Raw genomic sequence first — 17,125 nt, 5'->3', positions numbered from 1 at the left:
GGATGTCTACCTGACGCGGTCCCTCGCCCTCTGCGCTCTGGCCGAGTGCCTGGCTAAAGTGGATGCTTGATAGTTGGGAAATGCAGGGGGAGGGGTGTCGGGCTATTGGGAATGTCCTGCAGAGTGGATTTCGGGAGAGAGGCGCTTTTCTCTAGAACTCTCTTCCGGTTACACCTGGAGTAAACGCTTTCCACTCGAGAAGGAAAACCCCAGATGAGCAGCTAGGACTGAGAGTTAGAGGAGCGTGGGGGATGGGTCGAGATCAGTACAGGTACGCTTACTAATAAGGCGGTGCCGCAAAATAACCAATTTTAATAAAGGCTGTAAAGAAGAAAACCAGGTTCTGCAGGCAGGGTGCACGGGCCCCCCGCCGAGTGCCCGACGCCAGGTTTCGGGCTCACCCTGCGACAGCCTCTTAGGAATCTCTAAGCCCGAGTCCCGGCGTGCGCACCACGGGTCACTGCCCTCATTGTGTGTGGACTTGAAGCGAAATCTGGTAGAGGCGGGGCCGTGCCACTAGCAATCGGACCCGCAGACCTGGATCCCAGAAGACCCGAAACGCCCCCGCCTCCCACAGCACGCATAGGAGGGCGTGCCGCGCCTCTGTGGCCCCAGGGCGTGGGGCGCTGGGAAAAAGGTCTGGAGACCGCCCCCCGCTCACTACCACTGGACCCTGGGACTCCAGAGAAGGGCGGAGGGCTCGAGTACACTGAGATATACGACCTTCCCTGGGGACCGGGAAAGGGCACAACCGCCTCTTGCAACTCTGCCATTAGGACGCCTTGGGTCACCAGGCCCGCGGGAAATCTCGTCCCTGTCCCAGGCCCTCCACTCGGGTCGCAGCTCCAGTACCGCGCCCCTCCCCTAGCGCCGCTCAGCTCCTCCCTCGTCCCGCCTCCAGCTCCGCCCGGGCGCGCCGAGGGCAAACGAAGGGGCGGGGGGGGGCGCGGAATTTCCCAGCGCGGGGGCTCTGGCTTCCCCTTCAATTTGGCCTTCTCTTTCTGTTTACGGAGAGAAAGGGGAAATGGAAAAGTCGGGGAGGCGGTGGCTGGCGTCCGCTGCGCCGCCCCTGGGCCGGCTCAGACGCCATGAGTCAGGGGCAGAGCAGGGAGGTCTGGGCGCGCTGGCGACGCGGGGCTCACTAGTCCGCGCCGCTCCGGACGGCGCGCCACGCTCTGGGGTCCAGCGTCCTGGCTCCTGCTTCTGCCGCCGCCGCCGGATCCCCGTGGCCCGGCGTGCCCGGCTCCCACGGGCCTGCAGCCAGCTGCGCACCGAACCGTCGGGGGGCCGCGGCTGGAGCGCTCGGCAGGCGTGGGAGCACCGAGGCCGCAGGTAACTCAGGGTTGGGGGTCTCGGGCGTGTCTTTCGGGTCGCATCACGAATGAGTGTCCGGGGATTCCCATGCAGAAATGGAGGGTGCCCCCAGCAGAGGGGAATTCTGGCGTGGGAAGGGGTGGCGGTGTGCCCACAGCTGCGCTCGCGGGTCTCCGGCTGCACCAGGCACAGCTGGAAAGCACCTTGCGCAAGGCTCTCACGGGGTGCAGACTCGCGACTCCTCCCCCTTCCTCCTCCTTCCCGGATCCGCAGCGCCAGGGCAGTGCTGGTCTGGGCAGTGCGCGGGGAAGCAGGGACCCGCTGTCACTGAGCCTCCCGTCGCCGACGCCGCTGGGACGGCCTCACTCTACCTGCCGGATACCCGGTGAGTGCAGCTCGGAGGCTGCAGGACGCGACCCTCCCAAATGATGGGTGCTTTGATAATCTACAAGCTTTTTAGCCTCCCTTGACTAAAGGGAGAGAGAACCGGGAGGAAGGGAGTCGGAGTGTGGGGTGGCGGAGCCGAGACTTGTGAAGGGCTGAAACTAAATTCAAGTTTGTAACCTGGACTGTATCCCATGACTATAAGAGGTCGTCGCAGAACACGCATGCTGGGCTTTTGGTCTAAGAAAGAATACTAGGAGATAAAAAAAGTTGTTTTCACAGAAGTTGTTTTCGAGAGATAAAGCTTGATCAGGACTCTGAAATTTTTCTAGCTCTGGGCGGAGAAGGACACTTGGGGAGCACAGGGATTGTCTCCAAAGTTAACAGGGGAAGGCCACCGGCTGCCTTTAAGAGTGAAAAAAACTTTGCGATGCTTATCTATTTCACCTTTGGGAAGACAAGAGAAAAGGCTGCCCTTGATAAAAACAGGGAAAGAAAGGCTCTTGCAGTTGCTTTACATACCTGTGGCCTGAGTCGTTTTTGCCAAGGGGAGTGTAATCCACTTCCAGCTGACGCCCCCAACTCTCTCCGAAGGATTGAGGTTTGCGTGCACTTTGTCATATAAGGAAAATGGGCACGTTGAGGCATCTAGAGGTTTTGAAGCAGAGTGGCGGTCCTTTCTTCAAAATGCCTGAAAGACATCATTCCAGGGCTTTTTGAGAACAAAAACATAATCATAGATGTGCCCTATTTTGACAGGAATATATATACATATATGGAGTTTTGCTCTTGTCGCCCAGGCTGGAGTGCAATGGCCGGATCTCAGTTCACTGCAACCTCCGCCTCCCGGGTTCAAGTGATTCTCCTCTCTCAGCATCCCCAGTAGCTGGGATTAGAGGCGCCCGCGGCCACACCCGGCTAATTTTTGTATTTTTAGTAGAGACAGTTTCACCTTGTTGGTCAGGCTGGTCTTGAACTCCTGACCTCAGGTGATCCACCCTCCTTGGCCTCCAAAGTGCTGGATTACAGGTGTGAGCCATTGCACCCGGCCTAAAAAATATTTTAGTTGGGAAATAACACAAGGACTAGTCATTCTTTGTTAGGCAGAAGCATATGCTGGCACATTGGCCATTTTCATTCACACTTGCCAGGAAACACTCAAATTTTGTTTGTGTATATGGAAGCAGCCAAGAGTATTACGTTAATGTTTAGGAACAGAATTTCCTCACGATTTTATTGCTGATTTCTGAAATAATTCAGTGTAACTACTTTTGACTGTATTTGCACATCTCTCCAATTCCAAAAGTCGGCATAATTTTCTGTTCGATTAGGAAGCAGGAATTTGATGAAGTCTTTTATTATAAACTGTGTTGGGGGAAAATCATCTTATACTAAATGTCTGCCAAACTAGAATACCTTCACAATCCGGACTTTCTCTAGATGAGTACGGATCATGAATAACCCATAAACTATTAGCATATGTGTGCTTAATTAAGACTGGAAAGTGCGCAGGCTTTTTGCAGGAGCAGTTAGCAGGCGGACTGGTCAGCAGGGTTTCTGTGGAGCACAGATTTGCGTGACAGGAGCCCTGTGTTGCTAAGGAATTAATGCAGGCACTGAGAAAAGTCTCAGCGTCAGACACTCCTCCACCTCCCCGTCCTGCTTCCCTCCCTCTCCCCATTCCTGGCAACCTTCAGTTTAGGGGTGTGGATCTGTGTGTAAGCTCTTGGGTTTTACATATAAATGCTTGAGACTTTGCAGGATTTAAAAACCAAAACCTTGTGTTATAGCCCTTTTAGGATTTGTCATTTAGAATTTCCAGTTTTCACAGGAACACCCCCCCATTAAAAAAAAAAAAAAAAAAAAAAAAAAAAAAAAAAATTTAAAAAAAAAAAAAAAAAAAAAAAAAAAAAAAAAAAACTCTAGAATTTGTCTTTCCGGATCAGCTGAGTGAATTTGAACTGTGTGGACTTTTTTCCTGTTTCTTTCTTGAGTCATGTTAGCACTGACAACATTTTTCTTTTCTGTCAAGTCATCCATTTGCTAAATAATCCAGGAGACTTGGATCCTTTCAACCTGAGGAGGCCCCAAATTTGGCTGTTTTTGTTTTAACTTCTCTGTTTCCATTAAATTCGACAAGCAGAAACTGCAGCTAAACAGCTCAGTAAAACTGAAGTCAATGTTCCTCCATTAACCTAAGAAGTTCCTTTCCTAACTCAGTAGACTCCAAGAACCTGAATCACAATCTCCCTCGAGGATGTAGAAGATCTCGGGAGGGGAAGCTGCCTCCTCACTCTAGATGTCACTGTGGTGATAACAGACATCAAAGCATTTCATAGGTTTCTGCCTTTTTTTTCTCTTTGTGTCTTGTTTTAGATGCTATCTTCTTACTTGAAGAAGCCAGGGGAATAGATAGTCTCATTTGCAGATAAGAAAGGAGGCTAACGCAATATCTGACTCAGTACTTTTCTCTCTCATGCATATAAAGCAGCTAAAAATGACACAGCCTATTTACCATGCCCCTGACCCTGCACTGAGCGCTTTCTGAGCTTGAGCTCTTTTAATCCTCACCACCACCTCATGAGGTAGGTGCTTTTATGACTTCCATTTTACAGATGGGGAAAATTGAGGTCGAGAGAGGTTAAGAGACTTGCTTAATGTCATGCAAGCAATAAATGGGGGTGTGGGGGGGAGAGGGAGGCGATGAGATTTGATTCCAAGCATTCTGAGACCAGAGGAATGTCGGATTGCCAGGTGCTAGACCACTTTCCTTAGACACGATTTATATGTCAGAAAATGACCATCAAGTAAGTTAATGTTGACACTAACTTGCAGATTGAGTGCAAATTTTTAAAATAAAATTCACTGAGAGGCAGATGGCTGGGTCATGCGTGCAGGTGGTTCTGCAGTGGAGCATTTCCTGAGCTTTGAACTGAAGCTCCAGGTTGATCAGAGGTGCGTGGCTTTAGCCCTGAGTGTCTTGTTTGTTAAAGGCTTGTGTTTTTACGAACTTGAAATACCTTTCAGAGAGAGGCTGTGCTTTCGGGAGTGCCAGCAATGTTTTAAGTAGATCAGTGTGCTTTGAAATTCTCATAGACCTCTTATAGCCTTTTATCTTTTCTCCTTCAGAACGGAGTTGTTCTAAAATCCTGAGTAACAGCGTCACTTTTTACCCTTGCTTTACTTTCTTTTTCTCGTCTACAGATCTCTAAGTGTGGCAGCTGATTTGTATAGAAGAACTGAAATGCAATTTTGGTTAATACAGTCACTTGGCCTTGCTTATGTTGGATTTGACTTGCCTGGCTTCTTTCTGCTAGTCACAGCTTCTCGAGGGCCATTTATCCAGATATTAGTCTTCTGGGTCCCTCAAGATGTTTGCCTTGCACTATTAAAGAATTTTAGTCTTAAAGGGAGGACAGCTGAATCACAGGTTAAATGTATCATCATCTTAAGTTCATCACTGGGAGAACAAGGCTCCCTGTCCTTCCAAAGAGCTGTTTAACTCATTTGCATAAGAATCATTCTTGAAACTTGACCTATTGCCATCAAATTTGCTTAGATTGAAATCCATTTTACCAGCTTCTGGCTTTCAGGGCCTGAGTTTTATTTGCCAAGTTAGTCCCTGCACTTAGCGAAGTAGTTCTTTAAAGTCACCGGACACTTTAAAAAGTCATAGCGATTCTTGCAGGGAGGGTGCCCCTTTGGGGGAATAGCTTGGTTGTGTAAGGTTGGAAGCCCTAAGGAGCCGGAAGCCTGAGGGGAATTCAAAGATTCCCCAGCTGCTCTTGATTCATGCGTACGTTTAGTGAAAGTTGGCTGTAGGTGATACCACTGACTCTGTGAGTAAGATTAAGCTCTCTGGATCTCAGGTTTCCCCTCTGCAAAGTGAGATGGATTAAAGGTTATCTTGGGTCCCTTTCAACTCTGCACTGTCAACTTGAATTCACACATACAGTTGACACAGAACCCTCATTTTCTAAAATAAAAAGCATATAAAATCCTGTTGCCAATCCTTGTATGTCAGTTTCCCGCTGGTCTTGAATGCAAATACAAATATCGTAAGCTAAGTATTTGTGTTTTCTTTTCTAGACTCTCCAGAAAGTGCAACAGTAATGGAGTACATGAGCACTGGAAGTGACAATAAAGAAGAGATTGATTTATTAATTAAACACTTAAATGTGTCTGATGTAATAGACATTATGGAAAACCTTTATGCAAGTGAAGAGCCAGCAGTTTATGAGCCCAGTCTAATGACCGTGTGTCAAGACGGCAATCAAAATGATGAGCTTTCTGAGTCTCTGCTGCTTAGTGGCAAAGAGGTCCCATGGTTGTCATCAGTCAGATATGGAACCGTGGAGGATTTGCTTGCTTTTGCAAACCACATATCCAACACTGCAAAGCGTTTTTATGGACAGCGGCCACAAGAATCTGGAATTTTATTAAACATGGTACGTTTCTTTCCAATCAGTTGAGTGCTGTGTGCTCAGCTTTCCTCCTGCAGCTTCATTTTATGCAGAGTGGTGTCTGAACTTGGTTTAGATGGGCTGCCAGGTATGGCTTAAAAATGTGTAATCATCGCTAAGAAGTACCTCCATGTTAAAGATGCAAAAAAAGTCTTCATTAAAAGTTCTATTTAAAGAATCTTGATCATATTTTGGTAGTATTTCTACAAATAGGTAATTAAGAAGAATGTGTTTTGGCCGGGTGCAGTGGCTCACACCTGTAATCCCCACGCTTTGGGAGGCCAAGGTGGGTAGATCAATTGAGGTCAGGAATTTGAGAACAGCCTGGCCAACATGGTGAAAAACCGTCTCTACTAAAAATACAAAATTAGCCCGGCGTGGTGGCAGGCACCTGTAATCCCAGCTACTTTAGAGGCTGAGGCAGGAGAATCACTTGAACCCAGGAGAGGAAGGTTGTGGTGAGCCGAGATCTGCACTAATACACTCCAGCCTGGGTAACTGAGTGAGACTCTGTCTCAACAACACCAAAAAATCAGAATGTATTTTAATTTAACAGTTCGTTAGAAAGTTTATTCATCAGTTGTACAGAAAAGAAAGGCCTAAGAAGATTCCTTCGTCTGAGAGGGGAATAAACACTTTGTCGTTAATTAATCTTCTTGAAGGCTGAATTATTTGTTCCTTTTTTGTCACATCTTGAAATGTTATTAATTCATTTCTTGCAAAAAAGCAATATGTAGGCAGTAAATAGCTATCCACAGATTCACTCTCTTTAATTGGCAAAGTATGAATGGCAAATGATATAATTGCTTAGTCATCCCAAGTATGTAAATCATGCAAAATATTGTGGCAACATTTTGTTGCCATAAGAGTGGATCAGGTGATGTGTTTAGGTGTGCCTGGGATTCTGTCAGGCTTTTAGTATGTCAGGGGTGAACACAGGTGCTGGCTAAAGGTAACCTAATTTTTTAAAAAAGAATAATTTGCCAAGGAGTAGGTGGTAACTTGCAAAAGATGCTTATTGATGAAAGTGACGCTCTTTCTTTTGGTGTATCTAAATGGCAAGATGGCTAACGTGGGGGAAGGTCGGTGCTGAATGAGTACAGAGTCCAAAGTACTTAATTATTTTGGTTTTTTGTATACCACATTCATCTAGTTAGAAACAACACAGTAATTTAGGTCAGCTATGCAGTGAATTGTTTTGTCAGAAGCCAGTCGTATTCAACCATAGCTCACCATGGGCAAGGTTACATTTTGCATTGTTGTGTGACTGCTTTGGTCTGGATCTACCAAGTTCTATTTAATAGTTGACTAAGTACTTTACCATCAGAATATTTCTTCCTTTTATAAATGAAAAGTAATTAACTAGAAGCCATATCTGATTTTCCGACTAAAGGATAGTTGGAGAACTCGGGTTCAAAGTAATATAGATGTCTATATTGAGAAATATAATTGTGTATTTCTCTCATTTTTAGCATATTTATTTGTTAAAATGGGTATTAAAAATTTTTAAATCCTCCTTCTATAAAAATGAGTATTTTAAATGAAAATATGCAGAAAAAACAAATTATTCTTGCTTGTAAATGTGCAAAAACGTGCAAAGATATTTGGCTATTCCCCTAGCCTACCTGGGAATGTACAGAAAGGAATTCAGGAAAATTAGAAGAAATACAAAGAAATAGCCTTCTGAAGTCTTTTAGGAGTGGGGCCAGAAAAGTTAATCCTAAAAAAGAGAGAGGCTAAGACATTAAGAGGAGGGGTAAAATTGTAACAGCAAAGGGTTTGCGTAAAATGTTGTCATTACCTGCCATGGGTCCTGTGCTCTTTGAATGAAGAAGTACATAATTAAGGAGAATTTTTTTTTTTTTTTTTTTTTGAGACAGAGTCTCGCTCTGTTACCCAGGCTGAAGTGCATTGGTGTGATCTTGGCTCACTGCAACCTCTGCCTCCTGGGTTCAAGCAATTCTCCTGCCTCAGCCTCCCGAGTAGTTGGGATTACAGGCGCTTGCCACCACGCCCAGCCAATTTTTGTATTTTTAGTAGAAACGGGTTTCACCATGTTGGCCAGGCTGGTCTGGAACTCCTGACCTCAGGTGATCTGCCCACCTCAGTTTCCCAAAATGCGGTGATTACAGGTGTGAACCACCGTGCCAGGCCAGGACAAAGTTTAAGAATAAACAAATAAGTAAAGGCAGGGATCTTGAAAAACTTTAAAAAGATTTTTATTTTAAAAATGATCAAGAATATAACTTATAAAACAAGAAGACTAAAAAACAGAATAGAATAAGAGGAGGACCTTAAAATCCAGTGGATCTTACACATGGCCTCACTAGGCAAATCGACCTAGTGGGCAATGGCTCTGGGGTGCTGCAGCTGACTTTCCTGCCACTGACCTTAAAGATGGACTACATTGCTGTGCCTGCTAGGTAACCCCTCAGAGCTCCATGCTTCATAAATGATAGCCTAGGAATGGGGACTGTCATCTCTGATCACAGTCACTTCAGTCAGGATGGTAAAGGAGGCAAGGCTTGCTTTCGACTCCCTTTCATCCTCACACTGTTCTACTTCGAATCATCAGTGCTCGAGATCTTTCTGTTCCCATCATCTTCTACCCTCTACCCTACCAAAACTTTACTCGACTGGGCTTCATTTGCTGCTGTCTCTCAGCTTTAGAAAAATAGCAGCTGATTATCTACTACACAGATTGGTTCCTAGGTAAAATCCGTCTATATGGTATATCCACATAGGGATGGGGAAACTTTCAACATTTTACTCTTTCATTTGCTAGACATAGCTGGGACATCTATCTACAGTGTGTCAGGTCCTAGAGATAGTATGGAACAGTCTGTGCCTCTGGGAGCTTACTGCCTGGTGCATGCAGAATGCAGTTGAATGGGCATTTGTGGTAGAGTGTGCTGCCTCCCAGAGCACCTGCACGCTGTTTGCTCTGGCAATGCGTAGGCAGGGCACCTTACATAGCCATGAGTGTGGAAGAAGGAAGGAGAACGTCAGCACCGCCTTCCAAGAGGGATTGATGCCTAAGCTAAGGTCTGAAGCATTGAGTTGGAGTCAGCTAGATGACGTGGTGAGGGCTCCAGATGGAGAGAACAGCATGTGCAGAGACCCAGAGTCGTAGAGACCTGATGTGTCAGGCAGCCCACAACCACAACACCATGGAGTTACTTAGGGTGCAGAACCAGGAATTACAAAAGTATCCTGAAGCATAGGCATGTTTAGTGATTGTATGTGTGTGTGATTTTACTAAAAATAATATTTGTTAAAGATCCCACCAACATCCAGCAAGACCTGGGGGAGACGCTTTAGGAGATTAACCTGGGAAATGCTCTGCGTAAGAGTGCCGCACGTTATTTATCATCTACGCTGATTCATAACCGGGTCTGGGAACCAATAATCTAAAATGGGTTTCATACATTCAACTCTTTGGTGGTTTTATGGAAATGAAGGACCAGAAAACCTTCACCCTTTTTTTTTTTTTTTACAACTTTATAGCTATAAGTGTAAGATGCTTAAGATGCTCCTTAGGGTTTGGTCATAGAGTCATGACCTCGGAGTTGAAAAGCCTTAAAGATACTTGAGGTCCAGCCCTCTGTCTGGGACTCAAATCACCCTGTTCATCATCTCCAATAATTGGTAGAACATTTTGGTCTGCTCTTGAAAATCTACTGTGACAGGGTGCTCATCACACACTGGGACACAGAATTTCCTCTTTGTCCAGTCCTGATTGTAAGAAAGTTCTCTTCCTTATATAGAACCAAAATTTTCATCTCTGACCATTTAGTGCAAGCCCTACTTTTTGGCCATTAAAAAAAAAACTACCTGTGATGAGCAGTGGTGAAGACGATGGGCCCTGAATTAAAGTACCTGGCTTTTGTAGTTCAGCTCGAAATGGATTAGCTGTGTGACCTTGGGCTGGTCATTTCACCCCCTTTGCCTCAGTTTACTCAACCATAAAATGGGTAACATCATAACACTCTATAGGGTTGATATTTGGAGCAATTAATGAACACATGACCTCGTTACACATAGTGAGTGTTTAATAAATGCAAGCCATTGTGGGCGTTACTGTTGTATACAACTGTTACACCCCTTCCTTATGACAGTCCTTCAGAAATTGTTTAAATTCCATGTTCCCCAGATCTTCTCTCTTCTTTCCCATACATTTCCAGCTGTGTTCACAACTTCTCATGTATTGTACTATTAAATTTTCTCATCATCTTGGCAGGACCCTGGGAACTCAAGCTTGTATCAGTGTCTATCTTAGAGCCGATTTTGAATGTGAGGATTCATTTGTTGTGATCAGCAGAATAGGACAGAGCTCGCTTGGCCTTTGTGCTAGATAATATGTCTGCATGAATATAGATCAATACCATGTCTGTTTCATGGTAGCATATCACACAGGTCACTCGTGGAATTTATTCTTACTATAATACTTAAAATTTTTTTCTCAAATGTTGCTTCTGGGCCCAGTGTTATTTGGTATAAATGATGGTGATCTGAATGACAAAATAGAAAGTGTGCTTATAATGTCTGCCCTTAGAAATGATTTTGGTAAGTTGAAGAATTGACAGAGATAAACAGCATAGACTTCCCTAAGATGGTTTGATAGGGCTGGGTATGGTGGCTCAGGCCTGTAATCCCAACACTTTGGGAGGCTAAGGCCAGAGGATCACTTGGACCCAAGAATTTGAGACCAGCCTGGGCAACATAGTGAGACATTCATCTCTATAAAATATTTAAAAATCAGCCAGGTGATTTAGTCCCAGCTACTTGGGAGGCTGAGGTGGGAGGATTGCTTGAGCCTGGGAGGTTGAAGCTGCAGTGAGCTATGATGGTGCCACTGCACTCCAGCCTTGGTGACAGAGCAAGACCCTGTCTTTAAAAAAACATTTTGTTTTTATATGGGCCGCTAGAAAGAAGAAAAAAACCCATCTCAAATTTAAATGTAGGGTTCGAGACCAGCCTGACCAACATGGAGAAACCCCGTCTCTACTAAAAATACAAAATTAGCCAGGCATGTTGGCGCACGTCTGTAATCCCAGCTACTAGGGAGGCTGAGGCAGGACAATCTCTTGAACCTGGGAGGCAGAGGTTGCAGTGAGTTGAGATTGTGCCACTGCACTCCAGTCTGGGTAACAAGAGTGAAACTCCATCTCAAAAAAGAAAAAAAAATTAATACAGGAGATCTGGGGCTAGGCAAGAACCAGGCGTTTGTAGAGCTATGAACTGGTCAAGACTTGTACATTACACTGGAAATTCAGGGCCAGTCATGAAAGGAGCCTAGGAGAACTCACAGGTGTTGAGAGCAGGGTCTCCTGTATGTGAGAAGTTATAAAATAGGGGTGAATGGGGGTGAAGGAACTTGCATTATTTGATCTATAGAGGAGAAGGCTAAGGTGTGCTCAGAAAATATGTAAACACATAAATAACTGAGTTATTTTTGTAACCCGGCATTTAATAACTGTGGTTTCACCATAGCTCAGCTTTCATTATGGCCTTCTGGAAGATAAAAGGCTCTTACCCAGACTAGGAGATATGACTTTGGAGTCAGACAGATCTGAGTTTGAATCCTGACGCCTGCACTAACTAGCATATTTCTTAACCTCTTGAAGTTAATTTCCTCATCTGTGAAATGAAGATAAAAATAGCAGTTAACTTCAAACTATTGTCGTAGACTTTGATGAGATAATGTATTGAAGTACTGAGCACAGTGCTGTAGTTAGCACTCAACAAATGCCTGAAATTATCTTTTGTCCTCTTGGACACTGGTTCAAAGTGGGTTATAGGCCAGGCACCTGTGGCTCACACCTGTAATCCCAGCACTTTGGGAGGCCGAGGGGGGTGGTCACGAGTTCGAGACCAGCCTGGCCAACATGGTGAAACCCCGTCCCTACCAAAAATACAAAAATTAGCTAGGCATGGTGGTGCATGCCTGTAACTCCAGCTACTTGGGAGACTGAGGCACAAGAATCGCTTGAGCCCAGGAGGTGGAGGTTGCAGTGAGCCGAGATCCGCCACTCCCCTCCAGCCACTGCACTCCAGCCTGGACAACAGAGCCAGACCCCATCTCAAAACAAAAATAAACAAAAAGACAAATTGGATTATAACAAATTTAGGTTGATGAAACTTTCATGAAGGTAAGTTGAACACAGAGATGGTTCACTAGAGGGTGCGGTGGAATCAGGCCTGTAAATATTTAATGACAAGAAAGGGAAAAGAAGCAAGTGCTGTTGAGTGTCATGCGTAGGGTTCTGTCTGAGTGTGAAAAGGGACTAAGTCCATTGTGTTCTCAGCATGCTGCAAAAGAGGCCTCCCGCAACCAGAGGTGACATACTTCTTGAAAGGAGGTCATCTTTCAAACAAGGCAAGATCGCCATCTGCATGTATTATGTTAGTTCTCGGGCCCCCGCACAGGGTCTCACACAGCAGAAGCACTCAGTAAATACTGAGTTTTGAAATTCAATGACTTCATATTTCTAAGCATTAGAGTTAGTCTCTGCTTTATTCCCTAATAGTTAACCCATCTGTTTGTGGGTTGTGTAGCTAAAATTAGCAGTGGTGGAGTTGAATGAATGGTCCTTACAGTTACTAGAACTATTTCTGCAGCAGTGTCCTGAGAGAGAAGTCCCACGCATCTGCAGATGACTCAGGATTTCATTCTCTTCCCATGTGGTAGATTTGGGGATTTGTCACATTCCCCTTCAGCTGCTGCTGCTTCTTTTAAATTTTACATGCAACAGAAAGGGCAGTCTCACTGTGTCACCCAGGCTGGTCTTGAACTTTTGCCTCAAGCAATCTTCCCACCTCACTTAGCCTCCCAAAGTGCTGGGATTATAGGCCACTGCACCTAGCTGTTCAGCTTCTTCTGTTACTTGAAATAAGTTAAGGTCCTTTGATAGTTTAATAATTCCTGAGCCAGGCACTATGGCTCACGCCTGTAATCCCAGCACTTTGGGAGGTCAAGGCAGGCGGCTCACTTGAGGTGAGGTGTTCTAGACCAGCCTGGCCAACATGGTGAAACCCTGTCTCTACTAAAAATGCAAAATTTTGCTGGGCATGGTGGTGCACACCTATAATACAAGCTACTTGGGAGGCTGAGGTGAGAGAATACCTCAAGCCTGGAAGGCAGAGGTTGCAGTGAGCCAAGATAGCACCATTGCACTCCAGCCTGGATGACAGAGCAAGACTCCATCTCAAAAAGAAAAGAAAAGAAAAGAAAAGAAAAGATAGTTTCATAATTCCTGAATTCAGAATCAGAAGGCGTAATATTACTGATTACATTGAAAAACTGGTATTGGGGCTATTTATCCCTTGAAAGAACACTTTAGACACGTTATAGGCATGCGTTCCAGATCGCATTTTTCATGGACCACCATATTATTTTGTTTTAGTTTTAATTATAATTATTTTCTCTTCTAATTTTCTCCTTTTTAAAAATTGAAATAAGTGGCCTGTTAGCACAGTAGTTAAAGTATAAGGCCTGCAACTGCAAGGTTGCTGGTTCAAATCCTCAGTGGAGCCAGTCTTAAATTAAAAATTGAAATATTCTTTATATATAGTCAAATACACAGATGTTAAATGTCCAATTTTATGAGTTTTGACAAATGCACATGTCCTTGAAACCCACATTGCTATCAGATTACAACTCTTAATTTTTGTTTTATTATTTTAAAATTTATATTGTGTTTTTATTTTATTTTTTTTCTGTAGAGATGAGGTCTCACTATGTTGCCTAGGCTGGTCTTGAACTCCTGGCCTCAAGTGATCCACCTGCCTCAGCCTCCCAGTGTGCTTGTATTATAAGGCGTTATCCACTGCTCCCAGCTGTCTCTTAATTTTTGAATCAACTAGTTTCAAAACTTGTAGTTCTAAGAGTTGGCTTGCTCCTGAACCCTGGGAGGTCAGGGGTCAGCCATCTCTTATTCATGGCTGCCTCTGTAGCACCAAACACTGTGCCTAGCACCTATTTTGCACGTGATAGATACAATGTATACAATAGATATTAAGTAAGTAGATGAGAAGTAATTCTGCCATCGCTTTATTTACATAGCATTGTCAACTCATAGCTCTAGCTTAACTCGTGGTTTTCCAAAATCTTCCATGATCTTCAATTAATCAGCTGTTTCTCTGTATGCATCATGTGTGAGTAATAGTTATGCAGACTAACAGGTTCGCACATTTTAATAGAAACAAGTCAACCTGCAGGCACGGTTTATATTTACGCAATCTTTATTTTCGGCCTTCTGATTGCAGTAGTCAAGCTTTTTCAGATAAATAATTTTTAAAGTTCTATTTGGCAATTAATTACTCATGAGTAGGTGGAAATATGACCAGGTCTGACGGGGTGTATGTGTCTGTTACATGCTTTCCCTGACATCCTCAAGCTCTAAATATAGTTACAGTCTCTGTACAGTTGGTAGGATTACCCACAGTGACATTAATTTCGTAACTGTGTATCAGAATGCTTCTAAAATAATCAGCTCCCTAATGGGTGGGGCTTAGAAAAAGCCAATTTGACTGAAGTTCTCACCCTGTAACATTTTTATTTTGTTGTAGGTCATCACTCCCCAAAATGGACGTTACCAAATAGATTCTGATGTTCTCCTGATCCCTTGGAAACTGACTTACAGGAATATTGGTTCTGATTTTATTCCTCGGGGAGCCTTTGGAAAGGTATACTTGGCACAAGATATAAAGACAAAGAAAAGAATGGCGTGTAAACTGGTATGTGTTTTCTAACTGGATAACCCACACTGTGTCTTTGGCATTCTGGCTTTTGTTCGTTTGTCCATTTGCATTAATCAAAGATTTTTATCCTTTGATTGGATCTTATCCAAGGGTGCACTGCCTCAAAGCATTTGTTTTTCTGGATTTGTGGGCTACGCCATTCAGCCCCAAAATCTCTCTTTAGGTGCACAGTTGATTTTAATCTATATGATTAAAAGGAAAGTACTGTTTTTTTAAGCACTGATTTGGATAAATAACATCATCACTCTTGGAGAGAAGTAGAGAAGAGCCATCCTGCAAAGTAGGAGCAATTCTGTGTGCTTTTCCTTTTATTCCACCCGCTGCGGAGCTGGCCAGGTAGAGGCAGAAACTGGGAAAGAGTAGCCTTCTCAGGAAGGCAGATTTAAGGGCTGAATTTAAATACATCAGTGATTGAAAAGGCCCTATCCCGGTTTTTTTTTTTTTAAGATGGAATCTTGCTCTGTTGTCCAGGCTGGAGTGCAGTGGCAAGGTCTTGGCTCACTGCAACCTCTACCTCCTGGGTTCAAGAGATTGTCCTGCCTCAGCCTCCTGAGTAACTGGGCTTACAGGCACCCACCACCATGCCTGGCTAATTTTTTGTTTTTTTTTAGTAGAGATGGGGTTTCACCATGTTGGCCAGGCTGGTCTCGAACTCCTGACCTCAAGTGATCCACCCGCCTGGGCCTCCCAAAGTGATGGGATTAGAGGCGTGAGCCACCGTGCCAGGCCTCTATCCCTTCTTATTAAACAATAACTGCCAAGGTGCCACTACTTTGGAAAACTGTATCTACCGAAGTTGAGCATTCACACCCCTAAGACTCAACAATTCCTCTCCTGTAGGTGCATTCACTCCACAGAGACCTGCCCACGTGGCCACCAAAAGCTAAAAGCTAAGTGCTGGCATGTTCATATCTGCACTACTTGTAAGGGTCCCAAACTGGAAACTTTCCAGATTCTGAAATGGGGTATATTTACACAATGAAATACTGGATAGCAAAGAGAATAAATGATTTACAACTATAATAATGTGGATTAATGTCATGACCATTATGTTAAGCCCAAATAGCCAGACACAAAATGAGATCTGTATGAGATTCCCTTTATATTAAGGACTAAAGCAGGCAAAAGAAATTCATGCTACTGGATGTCAGGATAGTGAGTACCTACCCTTGGAGAGTAGTGACTGGGAAAGGCCAAGAGAGGGCTTCCTGAGTGCTAGTAGACATCTGTTTTTCTTTGCTGTTTGTTTGTTTGTTTGTTTGAGACAGAGTACAGGTCTGTCACCCAGGCTGGAGTGCAGTGGTGCCATCTCACCTCACTGCAACCTCAGCCTCCTGGGTTCAAGTGATTCTCCTGCCTCAGCCTCCCAAGTAGCTGGCATTACAGGCAATCACTACCATGCCCAGCTAATTTTTGTATTTTAGTAGAGACGAATTTTGACCATGTTGGCCAGGCTGGTCTCGAATTCCTGACTTCAAGTGATCCATCTGCCTCAGCCTCCCAAAGTGCTGGGATTACAGGCATGAGCCACCATGCCCAGCCTGACATCTGGTTTTTCATTTTGATTTAGATGGAGGTTACATTTGTATATTCATCTGATAATTCATTGAGTTTGACCCATCATTTTTACACTTTTTTGTATGTCTGTTTGCTTTAATTATTTTTTTAAAGTACAATAAAATAAAATACACTCATTTTTGATTTAACAAAAAATAAAATACATAATTAATATTATGTCCTGGTTTCTCTCGTTGTAATAAGAGAGTAGCTGGGATTACAGGTGTGCACCACCAACACCTGGCTAATTTTTGTATTTTTTGTAGAAATGGGTTTCGACATATTGGCCAGGCTGGTCTCAAACTCCTGGCCTCAAGTTGGCCTCACAAAGTGCTGTGATTATAGGCATGAACCACTGTGCATGGCCGCAGTGCTTATTTTAAATACATTGCTATAGCAGAATATGAACTGTGGCAACAAACACTTCATATCATCTCACAATAAACTGAAATATTAAAAATACAACCTAAAGTCTAGGTACCATAGATACCGTTGTCTAACAGGCGGGAAACTATCTCTTTTGTGATTCATTCATAATTTTAAAACCTTGGATGGATTTCTGACCTCTAAATGAAAATAATAACTCATTATTTTGGTTTTTATTTTCTTGTTCTGAATTTTTTTTTTTTTTTTTTTTTTTTTTT

General features: G+C 43.9%; 1 protein-coding gene across 1 annotated transcript in view; it reads left to right on the top strand.

The window, feature by feature from the left end:
• Window positions 1-1,338: 1,338 nt before the first annotated feature.
• MAP3K8 (mitogen-activated protein kinase kinase kinase 8) overlaps window positions 1,339-17,125 on the top strand; it is a 28,764-nt gene continuing 12,977 nt past the window's right edge. The window contains exons 1-3 of the mRNA XM_017535320.2: window positions 1,339-1,699; window positions 5,788-6,146; window positions 14,733-14,912. Of these exons, the coding sequence (XP_017390809.1) occupies window positions 1,402-1,699; window positions 5,788-6,146; window positions 14,733-14,912 (837 nt within the window). The 5' untranslated portion in view covers window positions 1,339-1,401. The remainder of the gene's footprint in view (window positions 1,700-5,787; window positions 6,147-14,732; window positions 14,913-17,125) is intronic.

This window comes from Cebus imitator, unplaced genomic scaffold (assembly GCF_001604975.1).
Source record: "Cebus imitator isolate Cc_AM_T3 unplaced genomic scaffold, Cebus_imitator-1.0 Scaffold92, whole genome shotgun sequence".
NCBI lineage: Eukaryota > Metazoa > Chordata > Mammalia > Primates > Cebidae > Cebus > Cebus imitator.
Note: the sequence above shows the minus strand (reverse complement) of the source record. Positions and strands in the feature narration are given on the sequence as shown.